At 46.9% G+C, this 27,352-nt stretch overlaps 1 protein-coding gene across 1 annotated transcript; it reads left to right on the forward strand.

Moving 5' to 3' along the window:
• The first annotated feature begins 1,237 nt into the window (after nucleotides 1–1,237).
• On the forward strand, nucleotides 1,238–27,137 carry LOC125435455 (sialic acid-binding Ig-like lectin 13). The gene is made up of 9 exons (XM_048501655.1): nucleotides 1,238–1,279; nucleotides 2,338–2,532; nucleotides 2,657–2,981; nucleotides 19,255–19,380; nucleotides 20,205–20,600; nucleotides 21,852–22,145; nucleotides 23,656–23,709; nucleotides 25,214–25,480; nucleotides 26,911–27,137. The coding sequence occupies exons 1-9, from the start codon at nucleotides 1,238–1,240 to the stop codon at nucleotides 26,928–26,930; spliced, it is 1,719 nt and encodes a 572-aa protein (XP_048357612.1). The 3' UTR covers nucleotides 26,931–27,137.
• Nucleotides 27,138–27,352: the final 215 nt, after the last annotated feature.

The raw sequence follows: 27,352 nt of genomic DNA on the forward strand, positions 1-27,352 counted from the left end.
AACTGGAAGTGACTCAACTGTGTGGGCTAGGGGGCAGTCACCTGACTCTTGCCCACAGGATCTGCACGGTGCCAGAAGGCGGTGTTTGTTCTCCGTGACAGATCCATGTGATCGCCTCCCACACGTACAGTTGGGTTATTTGAACGTTCTCACGGCGGAAGCAATTTAGGGCCCACGTGGCTTGCAGTCTGCAAGGCATCTGCACCAAATAACGCACCTGTGATGCACATCGTTGTGGACCAGGAAGCCCCCCCCCCTTAAAAAAAACCCTGACAAAATTTAGGAGGGGTTGCCCCCAGGACACTAGGAGAAGGGACAACTAGAAGCAGGAAATAATTAATTAATTATCATCCTATCTCGTGATTCTCCCCACTGGGGACCCACAGCGGCATATGTTGTTTTCCTCTCCTCTGTTTTACCATCACAACAACCCTGTGAGGTAGGCCAAGCTAAGGTGTCACGCAGAATGGGGATTCAAACCTAGGACTCTCAGATCATCCCATACAAGTTTCTGTTGGTGGAACTCAAGAGTAGCTTTATACTACCTTAGGAGAAACAAAAAGGTTTTTTTCTGTAACATGACTGCTTACGGTTCCTTCACTGAAATTCCCTTTAAATTTTCAGACACATGTCACTTTCAGAAGGAATGAAATGCGGGAAATTAACCTGCAACGCACGGGGCTTTCCTTCACATCCGGGACATAACAGTCAATCAATAGAATCAGAAAAGGGTTTTTCCTATGCATTAGAACAGTGGTTCTCAACCCTCCTAATGTTGCGATCCTTTAAGACAGTTCCTCATGTTGTGGTGACCCCCCAACCCGAACATTTATCCATTTTACAGATGGAGAACACTAAGAACATAAGAACTAGCCTGCTGGATCAGACCAGAGTCCATCTAGTCCAGCATTCTGCTACTCGCAGTGGCCCACCAGGTGCCTTTGGGAGCTCACATGCAGGATGTGAAAGCAATGGCCTTCTGCTGCTGCTGCTGCTCCTGAGCACATGGTCTGCTAAGGCATTTGCAATCTCAGATCAAGGAGGATCAAGATTGGTAGCCATAGATTGACTTCTCCATAAATCTGTCCAAGCCCTTTTTAAAGCTAATAGTAACACTGATGCAGAGAGCCTTAGGCGACCCCTGTGAAAGGGTCGTTCGACCCCCAAAGGGGTCGTGACCCACAGGTTGAGAACCGCTGCATTAGAAGGATGAAGATTGGTTTCAGATTTCTTGACAATGAAGTCCGGCTCACTTACTCAAGGAATCCATTGTTCGCAGGTAATGCACTATGGTCAACATGTGGATTGACTCCTGAGACTCAACCCTGCTAGTTTAGGGATATCCCATCCCAAAAATCAGTATTGGGAGTCAGGCCCTTCTAAGTCCAAGCTTCCAAATACAACTGGAATGCTTAACGGAGGTATTTAGTTGCCTGGGCTTCTTTCAAAACTATCTGGTATTGTTTTCTACAATCAGAGAAGGGAACAAAAATTAAAACACACACCTTTCCACACACACCTTCCTTTCACTGCTCCAATGCATGCTGCAGTTTTCTACCACTACGCTCCCGAAATGAAAAGGTTCTGGCAAAAAAAGCACACAAATCGACAACCCTGCAAGGGTATTGCCAACAGATCACAGCCGTGTTTACTTCCCTCATCACAAGAGAAAAGCCACGTGTGGGCCAGCACGTGCATCAGCCTACCCACACAACCTCAAAAAGATCCAGCCAGAGTCTAGGAGACGGGTCCTTCAGTCCCATATTTGTCCCGCTGGTTGCTGCCTACCGGTTCTCCCCCTAACAACCCAATCCCCCCCCCCTTTCCCAAAACATCCCAGTGGAAAAAGGAGCAACAGGAGACTGTAGCCTCTCCAATCAGGGGCAAATCCTTCAGGCCCAGCAGAGCTGCGCCTCTGGATCTTCAACCCTGACATTGCCATCCTCTGCATCTGCAGAACAAAGGCGGTCAGCTGGTGATGTCACGGCAGGCACACCTGTAGCAATGATGGGGGCGGGGGGGGGGGGGATCCAGGGATCTGGCTAGCTTTGAAACCGGTTCTGTTGCCGGATCCATCACGATTTTGAAATAGTAAGGATAATAACAATAATATTTAAAAAAAATGTTTCACCCTATTGTCTAGGTCGGTGGGCACTCTTAGCCTGGTTTCTCGGTGGAGACCTGTCTGGCTTGGGAGACCCTCCAACACAGCTCTCAACGTCATCGAAGCGCGCAAGCCCCTTCCCTACGCCAAGGGGCAACCCATGGGGAGATTATTACTATTATTATCATCATTAAAGAGCTTGCAGGCATACCCTCTCCGGCACGCATTCCCAGACCATCCCCGGCTACCGGGGGACGCAGGTTCCCCTCCAGCCGGTGCTTTTTGCAAGCAAGCCCCCTCCCATCCCCATACAAACATGCATGCAGGCAGCCCTCCCCCACTGCATCCTTTGTCCCTCCCCCGGTGCCCAGCGCCAGATGCACAGCCCCGGAGGCGGACGAGCGACCTCCAAGGACGGCAGCTCTTTTGCATGCAACCGCGGAGGCAAAGAGGGAGGGCAGCCCGGTTGCTTCCCCCCCCCTCCCCTCCTTGAACCCCGGACCTCCCCGGCCCCCCACGCCCCCGGCACCCCCGCTTCTTACTCGAACATAGCGGCTCCCCCCCTGGCCGCCCGGCCGGGATGCAGAGGCGAGCGCGGGTCCCGGCCGGCGGCCCTGCTGCTGCTGCTGCCGCGCGGAGGAAGAGGAAGGAGAGGCCGGCCCCGCTTCCCTCGCCCGCCCCTTTTGCTGCGCGCACCCCCGGCTCGAGGGGAGGGGCCAGAGCACGCCGAGGGAGGGGGCTGCTGGCCGCCCAGCCGGGACCCCCGATTCCCAGGGGATCCCCCGACCGGCCTGCGAGGAAAGGGACACGGCGACCCAGCCTGGCGCGTCGGATGGAGTCGCCTTTTGTTTGAGAAGCCGGCGGCGCAGGCTTGCGGGTACTGCAGGGATCTTCGGCAGGCCGGGGGCTTTGGGAATGTGGGTTGGGGGATTGGGATTCGCGGGAGGGGAAGCGTGACGTCTGGGGGTTCCGTCCAGCTTTGCCGCCCGCGTAAAGAGAACACAAGCGCGCCAGCGTTTGAGTCCTGGAGGGCTCTTCGTCAGGGTTGGCACTTCAAAGGGAAGAGAAGAGGCGTCTGGAGGGGTTGCTTTGAGGAGAAGAAGAGTTTGGATTTATATCCCACCTTTCTCTCCTGTTACACTCAAGGCGGTTTACAAATTCATTTTCCCTTCCTCTCCTCAGACACCTGGTGAGGTAGGTGGGGCTGCGAGAGTTCTGAGAGAACGGTGACTAGCCGGTGGTCACTCAGCAGGCTTCATATGGAAGAGCAGGGAAAACCAGTCCAGTTCACCAGATTAGTGTCCACCTGCTCTTAACCACTACACCATGCTGGAAGTGGATTGGAGAACCAAGATTCTCCCAGGTTCAGTCCCAGGAGGAGGAGAGTTAGGGTAGCAAGCGCAGACTCCTGGGTTTCGTCCTATCCCCCTCTGTCTCTCTCCCACTCCTGAAAGTAGGAAGAAGAGGAAGAGTCCAATAAATCCCAAAGGTATCTGGTGGGCCACTGCGAGTAGCAGAGTGCTGGACTAGATGGACTCTGGTCTGATCCAGCAGGCTCTTTCTTATGATCCAAGGGGAGGGGACATGAAAAAACTCCATTTATGAAGATCAAGCCAAATAGCATGACACAACGTGCAAACTTTTGGGTTTCACAGAACGTTTCATTAAGCTGGATATAGGGAGAGCAAAAAACCCCAACAACAACAGGATATCTCATAGTAGTTGGCTTCTGGGTATGGGAAGCAGAATTGGTGAGATGGTCCCCAAGAAGGGCTAGTGATGGACAGGAGCAAGGAAGTTCCCTTCCCCCAAAACTTGCCTGTCCTTTGGATGTAGGGGTTGCGGGGGAGATGAACTTTAATGGAGTGAATCCGCCTCAGTGAAGGAAAGCATGCTTTTCACAGTAGGATCAGAAATCCAAGCAACCGCAGCTTGTGAAAAGTAGCTTCCTTCCTTCCTATAAATGGCAGAAACAGGATCGAAGCAAATCACTGGAAAGTGGAATTCTAGAGCAAAACCTCTCCATTATGCTTTGCTTTCAAAATCCACAATTTCTATTATACCTGAATTTGCTGCAGTATTGCCCGTGTTATATCATCACCATTTTGCTGTGGAACGGCAGTGGTTGAGAGCTTCCAGCCGGGACCATATAACACCTGACTTGAAAGATCTACACTGGCTGCCTGTCAGTACCAGATCGTCTTCAAAGTCTTGATATTAACCTTTAAGGCCATTAGCGGTCTTGGATCGCCTCTACCCTTATCACCCTCAATGGTCCCTCTGGTCTGCAGAGGGGAATTTTCTGGTGGTCTTGGGTGCCAGGGATGTTCGGCTGGCAATGACACAGACCAGGGCCCTTGCGGCCGTGACCCCAGCCTGGTGGAACTCTCTCCCTGTTGACATCCGGATCCTGCAGAGTTTATTCCAGGGTCTGTAAAACAGAGCTGTTCCACCAGGCTAGCCGGGCATCCCTTTTTCTAAACTAATTTCTGGTCCTCATCTGGTTATGGCGCGCACATTCGTTTTTATGCCTCCAGGTAGTTTTTTCTTGTTGTCTTTTGTAATCTGTTTTTAAAGTTTATAATGTTTTAATCTATATATTTTTGTATTATTTATAGTTTTGTATTTTTGTGTGCTTTTAATCTGGAAGCCACTCTGAATCCTGTGGGAGAGTGGCAGGATATAAATGTAATGAGCCCTACGGGGATGGGGCGGTATAATAAATTGAAAAAATAAATAAATAAAAATAAATAATGAATAAAAAATAAATAAAAATAAAAATACATAGTTTGATTCAGTGTTGACAGAGGCTGCTCACAGAAGACAGAATTCCACTTACACATCTTCCTGTCTTTTCACATGTCGCCCAGCTCAAAGCTGTTCTGCTCTTCTGTGACATCAGAGCAGCTAAACCAATAACAGTTAGAACAGACGCAATGCTTCTGCCTGCCTCTGTGACGTCACAGCAGATTAGCCAATCAATACCAAGTAACACTCAAGCCCACACAGGCTGTGAAACAACCATCTTTATTTGCAACTGAGTAAGGGGCTGTTGGGCCCAGAGATTGTGGGGGGAAAGGTGGCTAAAGGATTCTGTCTGTATCTCTGGTAGCCGCTCACATTTGTTTACCCCAAGGAGGTGAGTCAGAAGCCAAGTTTGCTTTACAATCCAATAAACTCAAGAGCAAACACAGGTTGAGATTTGCCTCATCGCTTATCAGTCATTGCTATTGTACGAGCGCACGCCGTTCTGGCACCACGCAGGTCTGACTGATCATCATGCACCCTGGATCGATATTCCAGCATTTGGTGGAAGAAAAAAAACCCATTTGGTTTATGCTAAGCAAAGCAGAGCTATGCAGAAAAGAGAAGGCCTGAGATATGATTCACTTCAAGGCGCCCCGGTAACCAGAGAAGTCAACCAGCAACTTTCCAGACACAGACCTGGGAAGGATAATTTTTTTAAAATGAAATGGGGGACGAGGGGACAGGACTGCAGAATGACAGCACATGCAGTTCATTCCAGGTAAGTAGGCTTACTAGTTTGCTACAGTAGAATAAAACAGAAATCCACTAGCACCTTAAAGGCCCCTTCTGCCCAGCAAATGTTGGGCAGTCGGGATAAAATAACCTGTTTTCCTGTTGTCACGTTCACATGCCTCTGTGCAGGCAGCAATCGGAGCCCATGGAAACAATCCGGATTTCTGTTTTGCCTTCAAGGGAGACGCATCTCTTTTTTTTTATTGACTTCCCACCGATACATAGCTATGCAGGCACACACAAATGAACTCCCACAACCCATGCTGATGTCTCACAGTGCGACGACCCTGCACCTGCGTAGCTACACAAATGTAAGCCACAAAAAAAAGTTAAAAAGGAAAATGGAGGCGAATAAAGCACCTCCTGCCCGGCCATTTGCTCTCTCGTGGCTACAGCCCAGGAATTTTGAAAAGACTCACTAATAGCACAATTCTTTTAAAAAAAACACCAGTTTGGGGGAAATAACATGGGGCTGACTCAGTTTAGGGGCAAGAACTGTGCAAAGTTCCCCCGTGAAATGTTTTTTTACTGACCTGCACCTGTGTTTATCGGCTTGTGAAGAGGGGACCAAAGACTAACAGCGTTTCTTACAGCATAAGCCTTTGTGAATCAGGGTTCACTCCATCGGAAGCACTGGTGTATAAATGCATCAGGCTTTTTTATATAGACAAGAGAAAGTGGAAAGGGTGTTGCAAAGAGAGGCCTACGCAAACAAGATCCAGCTTAAAATAAATAAACAGTTCACTAGGTGTGGGTATGAGACTCTGTAGGTCTTGGGTTTAACCTTTAAAGCAGTGGTTCTCAACCTGGGGGTCGGGGCCCCTTTGGGGGTCGAACGACCCTTTTACAGGGGTCGCCTAAGACTCTCTGCATCAGTGTTCTCCATCTGTAAGAACTAGCCTGCTGGATCAGACCAGAGTCCATCTAGTCCAGCACTCTGCTACTCGCAGTGGCCCACCAAGTGCCTTTGGGAGCTCACGTGCGGGATATGAAAGCAATGGCCTTCTGCTGCTGCTGCTGCTCCTGAGCACCTGGTCTGCTAAGGCATTTGCAATCTGAGATCAAGGAGGATCAAGATTGGTAGCCATAGATCGACTTCTCCTCCATAAATCTGTCCAAGCCCTTTAATAGAACATAACTAAAATGAATAAAATGTTAGGGTTGGGGGTCACCACAACATGAGGAACTGTCTTAAAGGGTTGCGGCATTAGGAAGGTTGAGAACCACTTCTTTAAAGCCCTAAGTAGTGAGGGGGCATTGTATCTGCGCGACTGCTTCTCCCAATACACCCTCGAAAGAGCGTTATGCATTATGGAGAACAACTTATTGGTGGTCCCTGGCCCAAAAAGTGTCCAGTTGTTCCTGACCAGGGCTAGACTGTTCTCAACTCTGGCCCCTGCCTGGTGAAACGCTCTGTCAAATGAGACCGGGGCCCTGCAGAATTTGCTGAAATTCCACAGGATCTGTAAGACAGAGGCCCCTTTCACCCATGCAGAATAATGCACTTTCAATCCATTTTCAATGCACTTTGCAGATGTGCCGAATAGCAAAATCCCCTTGCAAACAATTGTGAAAGTGGATTGAAAGTGCATTATTCTGCATGTGCAGAAGGGGCCAGAGCTGTTCCACCAGTCATATAATTGAGGACAGCAACAGTAATTGCCAATACAGCTGAACTCCTTGCCTCCATCCGTATCTGTGCCCTTATTTCTTCCCTTCCTCTCCCGTAGTTTAGTCATGATTTGCACCCTGATCACACACCCACGCGGGATACATTTGAAATTTGTATCTCGCAAGCCCCCCCCCCCCCCCGAGCCTGCAAGAGGAATGGTGGCCTAAAAAATTCAATAAAATAAATAAAAATATGATTAGGGAGGCAAAAACAACTTGAAATAAGATACCGGTAAGTAGTTTTGATTGGAGTTGCAGGGGCACAGTTGAATTAATTGACATCTGTTAAAAGGTGAGATAGCAAAACATTTGTGCCTAAATATGAGCTAAGAATTCAGATCTCTGTAAAGCTGTGGGGGCAGGTACATTAAAAATTCAGAATTTCCACACTAGGTAGGTTCTCTTTAGTGGGGGGCTGTGGTTCAGTGACAGACCTTCACAGGTTCGATTCCCGGCAGCCCCAGTTTAAAGGATGAGGTAACTGATGATGAAGATCTCTAAGTGAAATCGTGGAGAGCGGCTGCCAGCCTTAGGCAACACCAATAAACCAAAGATGTGAGTGAGGAGACGGCAGCCCATACACTCCACATCAATCCATCAGCTTCATTGTGGTCGAAGACCAGAAATCATACACTCCACGTCATTTTGTTGCACGTGTCAGCCAGGCCTCGTAAATCTGACGGATTCTTAATCACGGAGTCAGTAAGCAAAAGATGAGATGCGGAAAAGGTGTTGCTGAGCTTAATGGGGACCACCAATGAAAGCAAAAGCACTCACAGTGACTGTGGAGGGGCCCCAACCTACCTCAAAGGGTTGTTGTGCGGGTGCAAATACCAAGCCTATTAAGAGAAAGATAGAAATGTGGCCTAGGATCCAGATACCTGCTGGATGTTTATCCCATTATCAACAGGCCTTGGACTGACGCCTATTAGTTCTTTTTTATAGGGTAGTTTGGACAGTCACAACCAGATCTAGGGCTTTTTCAGTGGCAGCTGCTATTTAATAGAACAGCCTTCCTTGAAATAATTAGAACACCTTCTCACAAATGTTGCTTGTTGCAATTATTCCGGAAAGTTTTTGGCGCAGCCACCTTTTTAAAAAAATTACCTTTGTTTTCAGGGCATCTTTACCTGTGCATTGCTTTGTTATCACTGTAGCCTGCCTTGACCAGGCCCCCTAAGCAGGTCTGTCAAAGCCCTACTTTGGTCAATTCAGCGGGGCTTACTACCAAAATAGAGTTCGCATGATGCACTGTGAATCCAGCTTTGGAGAAAGGCGGGATAAAATTTTGACAGACAGATGAATTCATATCCTTCATGGAATGAATTCGCGCTGCCTTCTTTCCTCGAGTTTGTCTTTTTTTTTTCTTTCAAAGGGCAATATCATGTAGAACAAGAGAGAAGCATTCAGTCCAGAATGAACCGAGGTTTGTTTGTTTTTTAAGAAATCTATATATTTGTTATACCAGTATTTGCACAGGCATAATAGTTGAGGCAGGGGAACATAAGAACTAGCCTGCTGGATCAGACCAGAGTCCATCCAGTCCGGCACTCTGCTGCTCGCAGCGGCCCACCAGGTGCCTTTGGGAGCTCACATGCAGGATGTGAAACTAATGGCCTGCTGCTGCTGCTCCTGAGCACCTGGTCTGCTAAGGCATTTGCAATCTGAGATCAAGGAGGATCAAGATTGGTAGCCATAGATCGACTTCTCCTCCATAAATCTGTCCAAGCCCTTTTTAAAGCTATCCATGTTAGTGGCCATCACCACCTCCTGTGGCAGCATATTCCAAACACCAATCACACGTTGCGTGAAGAAGTGTTTCCTTTTATTAGTCCTAATTCTTCCCCCCAGCACTTTCAATGAGAATTGTGTCCTTCAACCATGCCTGGCTACCAGCTGTTGGGAGAGATATTTTGCATGATACTTGAGGAGGATACTTTGGCCACTTCCGCACATGCAGAATAATGCACTTTCAATCCACGTTCACAATTGTTTGCAAGTGAATTTTGCTATTCCACTCTGTAAAATCCAGCTGCAACATGCATTGAAAGTGGATTGAACGTGCATTATTCTGCATGTGCAAAAGGGACCAATTTCTGCCTCGGACCACTGGGAAGCTGTCCTTCTCAGCATTATCCACAAGATGTCACCCGTTCTCTGAGATGCTGCTAAACCTTCCATTTTTCATTACTCTGGATGGCCTGGGCTAGCTTGATCTCCGGTTGGCCCTGGTTAATACTTGGATGGGAAACCACCACAGAATACCAGGGTTGCTACGCAGAGGCAGGCAGTGGCAAAACACCTCTGAATTTCTCTTAGCTTGAAGACTCTACTGGGTCGCCATCAGTCAAATGCGACTTGATGGCAGATTGAAAATAAGGCAACCAATAAGGGAATGCTACTGTATAAATCTATGCTACGCTTATTACAGAACAGAGCGCACAAGATGTTTAAAGGGACTGGAGCATCTTTCTCATCACCAATGGCTGGAGAGCCTGAGACTTCTCCATTTAGGAAAAAAGGGGGTGATTGAGGAAGCGGGGCGTGATAGAGGCTTAGAAAATTATTCATGGGTGAAAGTGGATAGAGAGCACTCTTTCTCAGTCAGTTCAGTAACCTTTATTATTATCCCTACCTGGTGGAACAGGCTCCCGGGTGAGATCAGAGCCCTGCGGGACTTACTGAGTTTCCGCAGGGCCTGTAAAACGGACCTGTTCCGCCAGGCATTTGGCCAGCCGGGGTAATATCGACTTTTCGCCATATAATGAAGATCTGGCCTCCCGTGGGTACAAGTAAGGGGTGGGGGTGGGGGCTGAAGCTATTAATCGGATTTTGGTGGTTGTAAACTGTTTTAATTGTTTTTATGGCTAATGTTGGACACCGCCCTGAGCGCTTCGGGGGAGGGCGGTATATAAATTTGATTGATTGATTGATTGATTGATTGATTGATTGATTGATTGATTGAATGAATGAATGAATGAATGAATGAATGAATGAATGAATGAATGAATGAATGAATGAATGAATGAATGAATGAATGAATGAATGAATGAATGAATGAATGAATGAATAGTCGAAGGCTTTCACGGCCGGAATCACTTGGGTGCTGTGTGGTTTCCGGGCTGTATGGCCGTGTTCTAGCAGCATTCTCTCCTGACGTTTCTCCTGCATCTGTGGCTGGCATCTTCAGAGGATCTTGATCCTCTGAAGATGACAGGCACAGATGCAGGCGAAATGTCAGGAGAGAATGCTGCTTGAACACGGCCATACAGCCCGGAAACCACACAGCACCCAAATAAATAAATAAATTTACAAAAGAAGAAAGGAATAAACAGGACACAAGGTTGAGCTTAGCAAAAACATTAGGTATTGTTCCTAGCCACACAAGACTTTCAAAAGACATTTAGCTACAACTTCAGATATCTCAACTTCAGTGCTATTTAGCATGTTAATAAATTTAACATTATCAGATAGTGTCTCAAACCCAACCGGGAGCAATGCAGCAAAATCAGGTCTAAAGTTATTGTATCTAGACAAAAAAGCAAGGTGTGTTCAAGGGAATCAATTACTGATGGACAGAATAAGCAACGCCGTTTGTGCCGTGGGATTTTAGAAAACTGACCTTGTAATAATGGAGAAGGAAAGGCGTTGCGTCTTGTTCGTGTCAAAACCCATATTCGATTATAAACAAGTAATTGATCCAAATAAACAGCAATACAATTTTTTTGAGGAATAATACCAAAATGTAAAGGAGAGCAGGAACTCTGTGCCTTGCTCATAAGGAATTGGTATTCCTGCTCAAACAATCTGCGTTCTAGTTGTTGAAATATTTCTGAAACAGTAAGAATGAATAAAGAATCCCATGCAAAACCCAGAGATAAAATCTTGGCTCCAATGCATGACAGACACACCAATCAGAGGTCTGAAGGTCACGCATTGAGACTTTTTCTCACTGTTCCATAATATTTGGGGGTGCCCAGTGACGTTTATGGGCAATAGATTCAGGACAGACAAAAGAAAGTACTCAGTGAGCAATTAAATTGTAGAATTCACTGCCAGGGGACATAGTGATGGAAGAGAAACTTGGTGACCGAAGAGAGCCTTCACATACAGAGGCAGCAAACTGCTGAAGGCCAGTGCCAGGAGGCAACATCAGGAAAAGATCTCCATGCTGTTATTAGTCCCCCCAGAGCAACCGGCCAGCACCCATTTATGCACTAACTACTTACCCTGTGGTTGTTTGCTTCACAATGGGTTTTTCCCACTTCTCTGCAAAGTGTCCCTAGCCAAGTTGATCCACCATTTTTCCCGGCTGCCATTTCTGTGCAACCTCCATTTGGGGAAGTCACCTGCTGCTTTTTGAGTGTGTCTGTACGCTGTCTTTGGTCTAGTGTTACTTTGAGAGACCATGTAAATTGCCTGTCAGTTTCAAGGGCCTGTGGCTCAGTGTTGAAATAAAAATTAAAAAAGAAAGCCCTCTGGTTGTTTTGAAATGGTTGCCCAAAGAGAGGGAGAAACAGCTGTTGTGTGGGCAGGGGGAGGTGGGAGGGAGCAAGAAAATCTGAAGAAAGCTCAATGCACATTGACCTCCTTCAGAGGTGTACCGGGGGAAATGGTGCCCGGGGGCAACACCCCAACACCCCAGTGCTCAGGGGTGGGGCTCGGGGGAGGGGCAGCTCAGACGGGCACCGCAGCAGCAGGCTGGCTCTATCTTTAAGTGCCTTCCCCATGCCAACTATGCCAGGTCGGCGCAGGGGAGGAGGGGTGGGGGGCAATTTTGCACACACACCCGCCATTGCATTCGGGATCATTTGACCCCACCTGTCCCCTTTGGTGGTACGCCACTGATCTCCTTTGCTTTCCCTGCAAATGGAGAGGAAAAATCACTGTTTAACAGCTTTTGGAAACTGCTGGGATTCTCTGAACTCAGAGTTCCAAAGAGGGGAAAACATGTGTGTAACCATGCATCAAAACCAAAGGGAATGTATGCTCAATGTGAAGGAGACCACGTGCATGAATGACCAGTTTGTCAGACAAGACACGGTAGTTAGATGGACTAGTTAGATCACTGGCCTGACCCGACAGGGTTCCTGTTATGTTCTTAAGGCGTCTCTCAGGTTGAAGCCTTTTTAAAAAAACAAATAATGTTCAAAATAGCCCTGATGGGAGAGAGTTAGACATTGTCTACACTAGATCTATACCAGGGGTAGGGAACCTGCGGCTCTCCAGATGTTCAGGAACTACAATTCCCATCAGCCCCTACCAGCATGGCCAATTGGCCATGCTGACAGAGGCTGATGGGAATTGTAGTTCCTGAACATCTGGAGAGCCGCAGGTTCCCTACCCCTTATCTAGTTGTTTTGAAGGTGGCAGGCCAAAAAGATATCCATCTTAAGAGAATCTTCCAGCTCTAATCAGTAAAGCAGAGAGCAGTTGCAGGCTCTTGTTCAATCTTTCTTTATCTTTCAAGGTCATTTCCCAGGCCAACACTCACTGGAAAGAGTCACTTTGTCTAAGGAATACTCTGGGCGGGAGGGGCAAACTGCTCATTCCAGTTGAGAGAACAGAGTTTACTCCGAATGCAGAAGGTTTGCTCAGAGCAACCTCTGGATTGGTCAATTGGGGTCACCAGACTATGGCCAGCATTTTGAATAGACTCATCATTGTAACAGCAATTATCGCTCCTTTCTTGACCCCCACTTTGCTGCCAGAGAGAACTTCGCTTATGCCTCAAAACCCAAAGGCGTTAAGAACAACTACGCTCTGTAGGATTTCACCAAATATATAGAAATATAGTTTTGATTCCTTGTGTGTATCCTGCCTATGCCAGGCTTTAATTCTGTTTGTTTTTAATTTTCCTCAATAAAGCTCTATATGCTTTTACTGATGGGAGTTTACTGGCCAAACCCAGAAGTGCTTGAGTATGCTACTGGCTTATGCCGCCACTTATGACTTATTCCTTTTATCATGTTCTTCATTATGCCATTACATGCACATATTGTGTAACTAAGAGCATTGGAAAAGTCACTGAAATATATAACTTACTTGCAACGTGCTTCAATAAACAACTGTAACACATTTCAAGTCAAGCGTGGAGTCTGCGTCTTCTTACTTACTCACTGAAGACAGAGAAAGGAGCCAGGTATACAGGCCAAAGAGGAAAATTGTATGGGTTTTTATATTCCTCTTTCCTCTACCTTAAGGAGTCTCAAAGTGGCTTACAATCACATTCCCTTCCCCTCCTCACAACAGGTGAGGTAAGTGGGGCTGAGAGAATTCTGAGACATCTGTGACAGGCCCAAGGTCATCCAGCAGGCGTGCTTCCTGGAAAGGAATGGGGAATCAAACCTAGTTCTCTAGACTAGAGTCCGCCACTCTTAACCACTACGCCCTGCTGGCTGTCTCTTCCAGAAACTGTGGCTCATTCCGCACATGCAGAATAATGCACTTTCAAACTGCTTTCAGTGCTCTTTGAAGCTGTGCGGAATGGCAAAATCCACTTTCAAACAGTTGTGAAAGTGGTTTGAAAACGCATTATTTTGCGTGTGCGGAAGGGGCCTATACAGCTCAGGTAGATTCCCAAGGAGTTCTCCACTGCAGGGTAGCCATCAAGTGACTCTCTCCTACTGCTGATGCTTGAATGTGAGGCACAGAATCAACATTGATCCTAACAGTTGTAAAAGTACAAGGGAGAGGGAGGGAGGGAGGGAGGGAGGGAGGGAGGGAGAGAGAGAGAGAGAGAGAGAGAGAGAGAGAGAGAGAGAGAGGTTGTCTCTAAGATTTAAGGACCAAGCCATTTAGCTAAAAAATTATATTCTGGCAACCAAACCAGATTATCATGGTGAGATACTTGAGAATGGACTTCCTCCTGCCTGCTATTTTAGAGTCTTTATTTTGCACCTGCATAAGTCCCCAATTCAGGAGACTGGAGAAACTAATATAGAAGGGATAACCATTTCTTATTACAAACAGGACTTAAGCGTACTGAATAGCAATTAACAATAAACAAAAAACACCGCCAGTCCTGCAGTTTAAGAACACAAACACACAATTGTATACATAGGAGCAATTAGGGTCACAGCATTCTACTGAGAAAGAGCGCACGAAAACATCTCATTATCGCATATGGCGTTTTAGAATGCCTTATTTTGGATATTTTTGCACTCCCAAAGGAGGTGTACAGCTATTGTAACCACCAAGTGCTTCATGTATGCTGACAGTAAAGGACTGTATCTTTAAATTCAACCTGTTTCATTCAACAGCAAAACAAAAAGAACTCATAGATCATAATTGTTCCTATGTATACAATTGTATTTTCTGTACATGTATATTGTTAGTGGTTTGTATTTTTGTAACTTCTTGTATTTACGTATGTTCGTAGCTGTTTTAGACAGTAGTGCATTTATTTTCACTTTTCAATTCACTTAGTAAATTAGTCATACGTATCGAAGTTTGTGTGTTTGTGTTCTGAAGCAGCAGGACTGGCAATAACTATTTCTCCCCTACGATCTTTTCACAGTGTGAACCGTCCATCATGGGATAGTTATTTGTCCCATAGTGGGAAACATACAGGCATCATAAAGAAAAAATTAATTCCCCCTTTCTCCAGTAGGCTGCCCCTATGCATGAAATAGGGCAGGGTGGCTAACCTATGGCGCTCCAATGTTCATGGACTACAATTCCCATCAGCCCCTGCTTGGGGCACTTTAATTCGGCTATAGTGAATATACATCATTTATATTTTAACCTAAAGATAAGTTTATTATTTTAATCTGAATGTTTTAACTGTATGTATTTTTGGATGTTATAGCCCAGTGGTGGCGAACCTTTGGCACTCCAGATGTTATGGACTACAATTCCCATCAGCCCCTGAGGCAGAGGCTGATGGGAATTGTAGTCCATAACATCTGGAGTGCCAAAGGTACCTTGCCGAGCTACAATCCTCAAACCTCCGGGAGCTTCCCAAACCTATCTCCCCCATCCCATGCTGGTGGCCAGGAGGAAACCTGGCAACTCTACAAAGAGTTTGCCCTCTAAAGCCACCATTTTCTTCAGGGGAACTGATTTCTTTAGAATCATAGAGTTGGAAGAGACCACAAGGGCCATCAACTCCAACCCCTGCCATGCCATGCCATGCAGTCTGGGAATGAGTTGTAATTCCAGCGAATCCCCAGGCCCCAACTGGAGGTTGGTCCCTCTAGTTTGAAAGTATGAGGCAAGACCCTTACTCAATAGCAGCCTATCTGACTGAAAAAGCAATGGGCCCCAAAAGAGCTATTTTGAAATATTCCAGAGAAGATTGAGAAATTTCCATCACAAAACAGCAAAAAGTCCTACCCACTTAAGAAAACTTTAGATGGAGGCATGAGAGTTGTTGTTGATTTACCCTCAGAAGATCTTAGGAGGTCTAGTTGTTTGTTTCCCCATTTAAATCAGAAGACCCCCAACCTTGCTGAGCCTGTTTGTGTTTTTTTTTTTTTTTAAATGTGAAGAGAAGGGAGGTGCTGGGCGCTACCTCAAAATGGTTGCCATGGGAGGTGGGACCAAGTACAAAATGGCTGTAATCGCAAAATGTTGTGAAGGTCCAAGCCAAGTGTTCTCCTATAATGGATACTGTTGTTTCTAAATGGGTATGCCCAGAGGTGGGATCCAGCAGGTTCTCACATGTTCCCAAGAGTAGGTTACTAATTATTTGTGTGTGCTGAGAGGGGGTTACTAATTGGTGATTTTGCCATGTGATTTTTGCCTTAGTTACGCCCCTCCTCTCAGCAGTAGCGCGCAGAATTTGAAGCAGTCTAGCAGGAGGTGCACCAGCGTGCGTGGCAGCCTGCGCCTGCATGCATTTGTTTCCCGCCCAAGGACCGGCGCAGCGGCTGCGTCCTTGCCACAGCCCCGCCCAGGAATTCCCTGCCCCCAGAATGCCCGGCCATGCCCCCGTCATGCCCTGCCCAGCCCCATTGGCACTACGCCACAGTTTGAATCCCACCACCATGGGAACCTGTTACTAAAATTTTTGGATCCCATCACTGGGTATGCCCCCAAAAGCTCAAATTTTATTAGGACTGACATTTCCTTGGTAGTAGCAGGTGATTCGCTGTGGCTTAGCTGGCCAGTGGAGGGGGGGGGAGTGCACCGAGGGAATCCATGCATTTACCAGATTATAGGCAATAAACTGTATAGAATCGCAAGGCGAAAGAGGTGTCTTGCCATCTGGGGAAAAAGAACTCCGGTTGTAGTCCCGTGCAAATACAGCATGCAAGTTTTGCAACTGGTGCATAGAATACCTTTGACTGGACATTTAGGTCTCAATAGAACTGGAGGACTGTTGGTCATTTTAAGAGAAGCCTGGTCAAAAACAGATTGTCAGACAAGATGTTGCCAACTACCTACAAGACCCTCAGCAAAATCTACAAGAGCTTAAAAGAAACTGCATCCGAAATTCGTAGACCCAGCTGACAGAGAAGAAATGGTATGACTCCAGGAGCCAGACATCTCATCCTCAAACCAGTAGATCCAGTTTTAGCGCTGTGAGCCAGAAGAAAATGAATAAGTTTCTTGGGAGGGTCCTTTCAATGTAGTGGCTGACATTTCCAATGTTAACTATTTGATCAATATTAATCCTGATGCAGATCAGAATAAGATCTTTCATGTCAATATGATGAAGTCCTATTATAATTGGGGAAATAAGGGATTATGGGCAAAATGGGAGCAGCAGCAGCAGAAGGCCATTGCTTTCACCTCCTGCATGCGAGCTCCCAAAGGCACCTGGTGGGCCACTGCAAGTAGCAGAGTGCTGGACTAGATGGACTCTGGTCTGATCCAGCAGGCTCTTTCTAATGTTCTTATGTTCTTAACCCTTTTACATTAACTGGCTGGAGAAGGTTAAGTAGAAAGCACCTTGCCTGAGGTCCTGCTGTCTCCAAAAACCGAGAATGGCAATTGAAAGCTGTTCAATGCACCTGGAAGTGATGTCGGTGAATTACTGGAGGACACCAAGGATGCTCTGGCTCTTGGGTAAAACTCCACAGTTTATCCATAAAATTTTGTCCTGCATGGTGTAGTGGCAGGGGACTCTAATCTGGAGAACCGGGTTTGACACCCACTCCTCCACATGAGCAGCAGACTCTTATCTGGCAAACTGGATCTGTTTCCCCACTCCTACACATGAAGCCCACTGGGTGACAGTTCTCTCAGAACTCTCTCAGCCTCGTCTACCTCACAAGGTGACTGTTGTGGGGAGAGGAAGGGAAGGAGTTTGTAAGCTGCTTTAAGACTCCTTACAGGAGAGAAAGGTGGGGTCCACATCCAAAACCACCTTCTTCTGAGTGTCCACAGCATCCCCTGGGGATGTGCTGACATCACACCCAGGCGCATAGAGAGTGATAGTGTCTTGAAGCAGGAGCAGCAGTGGCGTAGGAGGTTAAGAGCTCGTGTATCTAATCTGGAGGAACCGGGTTTGATTCCCCGCTTTGCCGCTTGAGCTGTGGAGGCTTATCTGGGGAATTCAGATTAGCCTGTGCACTCCCACACACGCCAGCTGGGTGACCTTGGGCTAGTCACAGCTTCTCGGAGCTCTCTCAGCCCCACCTACCTCACAGGGTGTTTGTTGTGAGGGGGGAAGGGCAAGGAGATTGTAAGCCCCTTTTGAGTCTCCTGCAGGAGATAAATCCAAACTCTTCTTCTTCTTCTTGAAGGGGAGCCCATTATATCGCGGGCTAGGGCCAATGCCAATAGTAAAGTTGCCCCATTGGGGGCCATGCCCTGCCTAGCAACCCTAAATGTTATGCCAAATATGGACGAGGAAAGCTTGGGTTGACTTGCTGCTTTGAAGGAAGATATGGAAGAAATGTGAACACTGTTTTAGTGGTGGCCCCAAACTCTTCACAATTCCATCCTAAAACTCCTTGTTGGCTACCACCCAATTCAGAGTTAAACACATTTAAATTAATTGACAGATCCAGACAAAAGCTGCTATTGACAGTTGGGTACAAGGCATGTGTACAAATTTGTTTGCTTCAGAGTCCTGAATCTCTCTTGCACAAAGACCCACGCCCCAAATCCCTTATCAAAGCAACCCTGGTGTTTCCCTCTTCCCAGTTAAATCAGTGTTGCAATTTTCTGATGACTGATGGCTAAACTGGCAATCCGGAGTCACCACTTCTCCTTTTCTGATGTATATATTTACAGGAATGGGAATAGACAGAGAAAAGGGCAGATTGAAGAAACACTCTTGCCAAAGGTAAGATTATTTCTCTTATTGTTCAGCATGATCTAGCCATTGAAGTACCACTGATTTGGGGGCACTATGGAAAGTTTAAAGAACACCCCCCCCCTGCCGCCCCAGCATCCCTTTGTCCAGCTTTGGGATCACTATGTTAAGAACTGTGGGATTACCATGTACAGAACTGTTGGTGACTGTTTTGGGCTTTCCAGGCAGTGTGGCCATGGTCTGGTTGTTTTTGCTCCTAACATTTTGACCGCATCTGTGGCTGGCATGCATCTTACTGTGGCTCGCCTCTAAAGATGCCAGTCATAGATGCAGGTGAAATGCTAGGAGCAAAAACTACCAGTCCACGGCCACACAGCCCAGAAAACCCACAAGAGCCAGCTGATTCCAACCATGGCTCATTCCGCACATGCAGAATAATGCACTTTCAAACTGCTTTCAGTGCTCTTTGAAGCTGTGTGGAATGGCAAAATCCACTTGCAAACAGTTGTGAAAGTGGTTTGAAAATGCATTATTTTGCATGTGCGGAAGGGGCAAAGCCTTTGACAATGCATTCAGCTGTTGGTTAATTTGCTTTAATTTCTCCTCTCGGATATCAGCCGTCTGACTCAGCATTTGCTCCTGAGGGCAGTTCTGCAAAGGGAGAATAACTGAAGGGGGGGGGGGGTCCTCCATATCCTTGTTTTCTTTTTCACACTGTGCTGTTTTGTAGGCTCTTACAGCTACCAGCCAAGTTGGAAAGGGACTGAAATTCCAGGAAGGAGAGAAGCCAAGATGGGGTGTCGTCTCCTCCAAGTTGTGCTTCCTGCAGTCATTTCAGCGCTCCTGCTTTGGGAGGGTAAGGAGGCTGGCTCGAGAACTGTGATACCCAGGCCCCTTCCGCACATGCAGAATAATGCACTTTAAATCCACTTTAAATCAGTGCTGGGATCCAAAAATTTTAGTAACAGGTTCCCTCACCAGCCCCCCCTCAGCAAAGGGGGCAGAGGCGTACCTAGGCAAACCTGAGCCCTGGGCAAAACCTGAGTTGGATGCCCCCCCATGGGCAGCCACCCCCCCCCCACGACCCCAAAAAATTTTTTTGCACCAGGTCATTTCTAAATCATCATCACATTATAGAAAATGCCCCAACTCACAAATCTGAACACAGCAATGGTGAAACACACAGGTTCTTTGATAGAGACTGGTGAGATAAAAGGTACGAAAGGCTGAGAATCAATGAATTGCAGTACCTGAAAGGGATTAACCCAGTTCAGGGAGTTACATCATTAGTCGCAATTGCTATATGGAACCTTCACGTTCAAAGGCAGTAGGCCTCTCGGGGAGGCGAGGGCGTGGAGACGGAAAAGTGGACCCAATTAGTAACCCCCTCTCGGCACACACAAATAATTAGTAACCCACTCTCGGGAACTGGTAAGAACCTGCTGGATCCCACCTCTGCTTTAAATTCACTGCAGCTGGATTTCACTGTGCGAAATAGCCAACTCCGCTTGCAAACAATTGTGAAAGTGGATTGAAAGTGCGTTATTCTGCATGCGCGGAAGGGGCCCCAGCAACACAGTCCTGTCTGAAAGGTTCTATCTATCCCCTATCTTTCAGGACTGGGGTGGAAAACGGTGTTTACTATTTGAGTGACTAAGTTTCTTTGTCTTCTCACTGCAGGCATTGAGTGCCGCGCTGAAGGGTACGACCTGACGGTGCCTTCTCAAGTGACTGTACAAGACGGGCTCTGCGTGGACATCCCATGCACATTCAGTTATCCTACATCACATGATGACACACAGGCTGAATTGTATGGTTATTGGTATGTGGAAGGCAAGCAAGGAGGGAGGGCACGTTTAGTGGCCACTAACGATCCAAAGGAGGAAAAACATATTGATACTAAGTTTCGGAATCGTTTCGAAGTGTCGAGGCCAAAACTGAACCGAGGAGACTGCACCCTCACCATCCATTACGCTGCGAAAGCCGACGAGGGTGCTTATCACTTCAGGATGGAAAAAGGTCACCAAAAATACAGTTACTCTGAAAAAGCAGAACAGTCATCCGTCATTGTGACAGGTGAGTGCCTGAAAGGAGAGAACCGGCCTCTTGGTTGAAGTCCCCAACTGATATAATTTCCTCATTGTTTGGCAGATTTGCTTTCCAAATGGTCTTTTAGGAGGATTCCGCATGGGCCAAAAACAGCAGCGTGAAAACGGTGTAAAATGGTTTACACTGTTTTCACACTATTTTCATACGGCTGTTTTGGGCCCATGTGGAATCCGCCCTAGGCTCATTCCGTACAAGCAGAATAATGCACTTTCAAACTGCCTTCAGTGCTCTTTGAAGCTGTGTGGAATGGCAAAATCCACTTGCAAACAGTTGTGAAAGTGGTTTGAAAACGCATTATTTTGCGTGTGCGGAAGGGGCCTTAGAGAGGAACTGGGCAGTCTCTGAGCAGCCTGGGACTTCATACCCTCGGAACCGCATCTCCTCATATTGCCCACAGAGGATATTATGGTCCTCTGATTGGAGTCTGTTGGTGGTTCCTGGCCCCTAGGATGTTAGGGTAGCCTCAACCAGAGCCAGGATTTTCTTGGCCCTGGCTCCACCTGGTGGAACTCTCTGTTGGATGACACCAGGGCCCTACAGGATCTTAGTCAATTCTTCAGAGCCTGTAAGACAGAGATGTTCTACTGTGCCTTTGGTTGAGGCCACCCGCTGTCCCTATACTATCTTGCTGGCCTCCAACTATAGTCCAGCTACTGACCCCTGAAAATGGAAACCCAGTACCAACTAACATACTGGTTTTACTCCTGGTTATCCCTCTGTGTTTTTAATGTGTATCTGGCCCGCGGTCCTTTTTACTCCCAGAATACAGATTTTGGAAGACTGGGTATTATATTTGCAGGGTGAGTGTTACAGTTTGCACCATCCTGAAATGTTAGCATTTTAATCTTAATTGTGGATTTATTTAAATGAGTTATTTTTCTCTGTTGGAAGCCACTCTGAGCCCAGCTGTGGTCAGGGATGGGTGGGGTTCAAATACAACAAACTGAAATAAATAAAAATACAATTTTAAGGCTGGCAGTTGGGGCAAGGATGGAGGATCCCATTCTTGGCAAAATAGGAATCTGTGCTTAACTGGACAATCCAGGAAGCCCCTGGTCTATCTGTCATTCAAAGGCAGTCCCTAATGGAGCATGGTGATGGATCCATTATCTTGTTTAGAGGTGTGGTGGAAGGAATTGTGACTACAGTTCATCTGACAAAGGTGGAAAGGGAATACTGGGCTTGGTAGGGTAAACATATGCTCTCTTCTCTTTCCAGAGAGGGAAATCAACATAACTGTTCCGGGACCAGTGAGAGCAGGACAACGCGAAACCATCTTCTGCAAAACCCAAATATGTAATTACAGAGAGATTCCCAAAATTAATTGGTTGCGCCCATTTAACTTCTCAAGTCTGGAGATCTCCAGCAGTGTGAAGCATAACTATGTTGAGGGTCGGATGGATTTCATACCTAAAGCGGCAAACCATCAGCAAAATGTCACCTGCAGATTCACTTATGGAGAAGGGTTCACCTACAGGACCGCTGAGAAGACGGTCATGCTCGACGTCCATTGTAAGCAGCTCATCAGATCTTAACCCCCATATCTTTGGGTGTTCATTTTTACCAATGCTGAACTGAAAATCTGATTCCACCAGAGCTAAGCAGAGAGTGGGCTGGGGCTGGGCTGCTCCAGCAAATTCAGATGAATCGTGATACTTCCCAACGATTTGATAGCTGAAGCACCTTTTCCCCGGCCAAATTAAACAGAAGGGACATTTTAGTCTTACTCCACAAAGGAATGGGCTGTGCGAGGCACAAACTAGCTGGTGTTTTGTTGCGGCTTTCTGGCAACTTCCTGGAACTGCCAAGTTGGACCATTGCTCCATCTAGGGCCCCTTCCGCACAGGCAGAATAATGCACTTTCAAACCACTTCCAATGCACTTTGCAGCCGGGTTTTACTGTGCCGAATAGCAAAATCCACTTGCAAGCAATTGTGAAAGTGGATTGAAAGTGCATTGTTCTTTATGTGAAGAAGAGGCCTAGGTCATCATCCCCCGTGCTGATTGGCAGTGGCCTTCCAGAGTCTCAGGTAGAGAAAGGACATTCCCAGCATGTGTCTGCTGCCGCACATCCTGTAAGCTAAGGTAACCAGATTGTCACCTTTGTAAACCGGGACCCGGGCGGGCGGGCGGGCGGGTGGGCGGCCGCGTGCGCGCGCACAGCCACAGGAGCACACTGCCTTCTGGGGCGCTCCCGTTTCCCGCCCTGTCACAGGGCGGGAAACCGGGGAGCACCCCAGAAGGCAGTGCGCTCTTGCGGTAGCCTTCCAAAAATCGGGACGGCTCAAAAAACCTGCGGGATGCGGGACAAATTGTTTTAAGGCGGGACTGTCCCGCCAAAAGCGGGACGTCTGGTCACCATACTGTAAGCAGAAGTGCCGCACATCCTGTAAGCAGAAGCACTGCCCAGAGCCCTTTGGGGGGTAGAATGGTACATAAAACCCAATGATAAATAAATAAATAAATAAAGTGGCAGGGACTGCCTTTGTGCCCTGGATGCAAAGTCGATGCTCTGCCACCGAGCATCTCAGATTGCAAATGCCTTAGCAGACCAGGTGCTCAGGAGCAGCAGCAGCAGAAGGCCATTGCTTTCACATCCTGCACGTGAGCTCCCAAAGGCACCTGGTGGGCCACTGCGAGTAGCAGAGTGCTGGACTAGATGGACTCTGGTCTGATCCAGCAGGCTAGTTCTTATGTTCTTATGTTCTTAAGCCACAACCGAGGCAGAAGAGAGGTGGGGAGGGCTGTGTAAGGAAAACGGTGAATAAAAGTTTGGCTGGAAGAACGGGTCAAATGCCTCAGGCCTGTCGTGTTTGCAGGCATGGGGATATCCTGGGATATTAGACTCTCTCCTCCCCAGTGCTGCACCCTCGCCAGAGGGGTTCCCAAGGAAAGTTGCTAGCCTCCAAGGAGGACTCTCCCCAAATCCCACCCTCCCTCAGCTCCACCTTTACATTGCCAGGACTTTCCCAACTCAGAGTTGGCAACCCTATTACCCGTAGCGCTTCTCTTTGTGTTACAGATCCCCCCAGGATGCTACAGTTCAACATGCATCTTGTTCACCGTGGTGATGGACGTAAGTTTCTAAGGATTTAAGCAGACACACAATGACCCGATTACGTTCACAATAGCTAATTAATCCACAACCCATAAGACAAACTGCAATACACATTTCTTTTAAAACCTTGAGTGGGGAGTGAGGCAGTGAGGGGTTGTTTCTGAAAGGAAGGCTAAGGTCTGGATGAAGGTCTTAGGTCTGAAAGGATGGCTAAGGTCTGGAACTGCATTCAGTTCCTACCTCCGTGATGTCTCTGCCCTCGATGAAGTCATTCTCTCTCAGCCTGGGCTTCCCACCTGTAAAATGGGGATATTAGCAACCAATTTCATATTGTGGTCTTATTGTCACACTTGTTTGTCTCCCTTCTTTGGAACCTTAAGAACATAAGAACATAAGAACAAGCCAGCTGGATCAGACCAAAGTCCATCTAGTCCAACTCTCTGCTACTCGCAGTGGCCCACCAGGTGCCTTTGGGAGCTCACCTTCCTGGTAGAGCCAAGTTGAATAGTAGAGCCAAATTGAATTCAATGTAGCAAAATGTAAAGTGGTGCACATAGGAGCAAAGAATCCAAACTTCACGTACACGCTACAGGGGTCAGTGCTATCAGTCACAGACCAGGAAAGGGATTTGGGCATCTTAGTTGATAGTTCCATGGGAATGTCAACTCAGTGCATGGCAGCTGTGAAAAAGGAAAACTCTATGCTGGGGGTAATTAGGAAAGGAGTTGATAATAAAACTGCAAAGATTGTCATGCCCTTATATAAAGCAGTGGTGCGACCGCACTTGCAATACTGTGTTCAGTTCTCGCCACATCTCAAAGGATATCGAAGAGATAGAAAAAGTGCAGAGAAGGGCAACGAGGATGATTGAGGGATTGGAGCACCTTCCTTATGAGGAGAGGCTGCAGCGTTTGGGACTCTTTAGTTTGGAGAGGAGACGTCTGAGGGGGGATATGATTGAAGTCTATAAAATTATGCATGGGTAGAAAATGTTGGCAGAGAGAAATTTTTCTCTCTTTCTCACAATACTAAAACCAGGGGGCATACATTGAAAATGCTGGGGGGAAGAATTCGGACTAATAAAAGGAAACATTTCTTCACGCAACGCATGATTGGTGTTTGGAATATGTTGCCACAGGAGGTGGTGATGGCCGCTAACCTGGATAGCTTTAAAAGGGGCTTGGACAGATTTATGGAGGAGAAGATGTTTGGCTACCAATGTTGATCCTCCTTGATCTAAGATTGCAAATGCCTTAGCAGACCAGGTGATCGGGAGCAACAGCAACAGAAGGCCATTGCTTTCACATCCTGCATGTGAGCTCCCATCTGTTGGGCCACTGAGAGTAGCAGAGTGCTGGACTAGATGGACTCTGGTCTGATCCAGCAGACTTGTTCTTATGTTCTTATGAATTCTCTCTCTGTTTTTTTTTAAACTCCTGAGGAAGTTTGCATGTTTGCCGTTTTTCTGGGTAAGGGAGAAACCTGTGGGGACTTACCAAACTACCACAATCTTTTTCTGTAGATAAGGAGGACCGTCAAAATGTCTCTGAGGTTATCGCACGAGCAGGCGACTCTCTTGTGGTACGTTGTGAGGCAGACGCCAATCCCAAGAGCACTCAGACTTGGGGCAAATTACAAGCCAAACAGCACTCCTCACACATTCATCAGCCAACATCAAATGATGAACTTCATCTTCCTAATCTAAGGCAGGATGACTCAGGGGAATATGAGTGCTGGGCCAACAATCAAGAAGGTTCCAGTAGGGGAATCTTGAGCATCCGTGTAACAGGTAAGATAAAACTAGACTTTGCTGATGGGGCTTTTTCATTAGGATTTGCCGGCTGTTCAGTGCAATACTGAAACACTCGTGAACTTTACTTGCCAAAGGAGTCCACTTTAGGGGAGTACTGGGGCTCTTGCTAGACAATGGGGCACAGCTTAGATTTGCAGCTGGAATGCATACTGTACTCTAGCCTGTAAGGAAAACGGGGTGGGAATGATGGTGGTCACTTCAAGTCTTTCCAAAAAGAATCTATGGCAGTTTACCCCGCTATGCCCCCTGGCCTCCCTTTTCAAATCTCCGTGGATCTTTGTTGGGTTGTTTAAGCTTGATAATTAGCAGAGTGCGGAATAAGAGACCATGAGACAGTTGCTGTAATTATATAAAAGAGTTAACTTACTAATAAGGGAAAGGGTCTACATGGAATTTAAAAAAAAGAACAACTTTCTATTCTAGCACTAACGGTTACATTGCTTAGGACCATGTGAGCCTACATGGTGCCTACATGGCAAGGCATAGATTCATCTCTTGTGATGAATCTCAACAAAGAAAAAAATCTCGTGTGTGTGTGTGTGTGTGTGTGTGTGTGTGTGTGTGTGTGTGTGTGTGTGTGTGTGAGAGAGAGAGAGAGAGAGAGAGAGAGAGAGAGAGAGAGAGAGAGAGAGAGAGAGAGAGAGAGAGAGAGAAACATACCGTAGTTAACTTTATAACCTCTGACCTCCGTGACTTGTGTCACATAAGCAATGCCGGGGTTAGCTAACCAATAGCTTAATCAATGAGCTGGTCATAAAACTCTGACCTCAGTAACTAATTGGCATGCACATAGTTAACCCCTTCATATCTGAATTGTGACAGATGCTTGCAAATCCCAACAATCTTGCAGACCTCCAGCCTATTACGTGTCATTGTTGGGGATGGGCGGATGGGGGGTGGGGGGGCGGGCTGGCAAGCCAATCTCCAGAAGGAGTAGGGTTACCAGATCTGTGCTGAAAAATTCTTGGAGATTTGGGAGTCCAGCCTGCCTGTGGGGAGGGGGGATGGAGTTTGGAAAGGGATCTCAGTAGGATAGGATCCCTTAGAGTCCACCCTCCAAGCAGCTAATCAGGGAAAGTGATCTTTGTAGTCTGGAGATCAAATGTAACTCTGGGAGATCTCGGGACCCCGCTAGGAAGTTGGCAGTCTCATGTTTTAAGTTTCTCAGTATTGGAGTTTATGGCCCAAGAAGGGCTTTTAAAAAAAAATGCTAGCTTTAATACTGACATTTTTAATGCTTATTATTTTACGGTTGTATTGCTTTTATTTTGTGAACCACTACAAGCAAAGCTCTGGAGATGCAGCCTACACATTTCCTAAATACAGGACATCTCCACTTAGATTCAAATAAGCACATCAGCAGAAGAAGAAGAAAAAAGCTAATCTGATATCTTGTTCTCCATTAGGTTCAGGTACATGGGATTAAGCTGTGGAACCGCTCCAATGGGGTCGAAAGATTGTATCTGCTACTTGAAGCACCATCTCTTCCCCAGGATGATAATGTTCTATCACTGTCTTTTGTCAATGAGTGAAGTCTTTTTTCTTTCATTGGGCATTTCCTCAACCTTGGGTCCCAATGAGAAAGATGAACTGTAAATGTAATAAGGTGACAATAATAAATAAATTACCTCCTTCCTGCTTTTGTTTTAATTGCTGGGTCATGTGGGCATATATATTGTTTTTGGGGGGTGGGAGAGGCTGAGTGGGGGGATGGCCAGGAGGACTTGTTGGGGGGGCGGGCGAGGGGGCTCGGCACCACTGCTCCAGGGTGGGGATAGACCAGTGATGGCGAACCTTTTTGAGACTGAGTGCCCAAATTATTATTTATTGCAAAGTGCCAATAAAAGG

Source organism: Sphaerodactylus townsendi, linkage group LG06 (assembly GCF_021028975.2).
Source record: "Sphaerodactylus townsendi isolate TG3544 linkage group LG06, MPM_Stown_v2.3, whole genome shotgun sequence".
Classification (NCBI taxonomy): domain Eukaryota; kingdom Metazoa; phylum Chordata; class Lepidosauria; order Squamata; family Sphaerodactylidae; genus Sphaerodactylus; species Sphaerodactylus townsendi.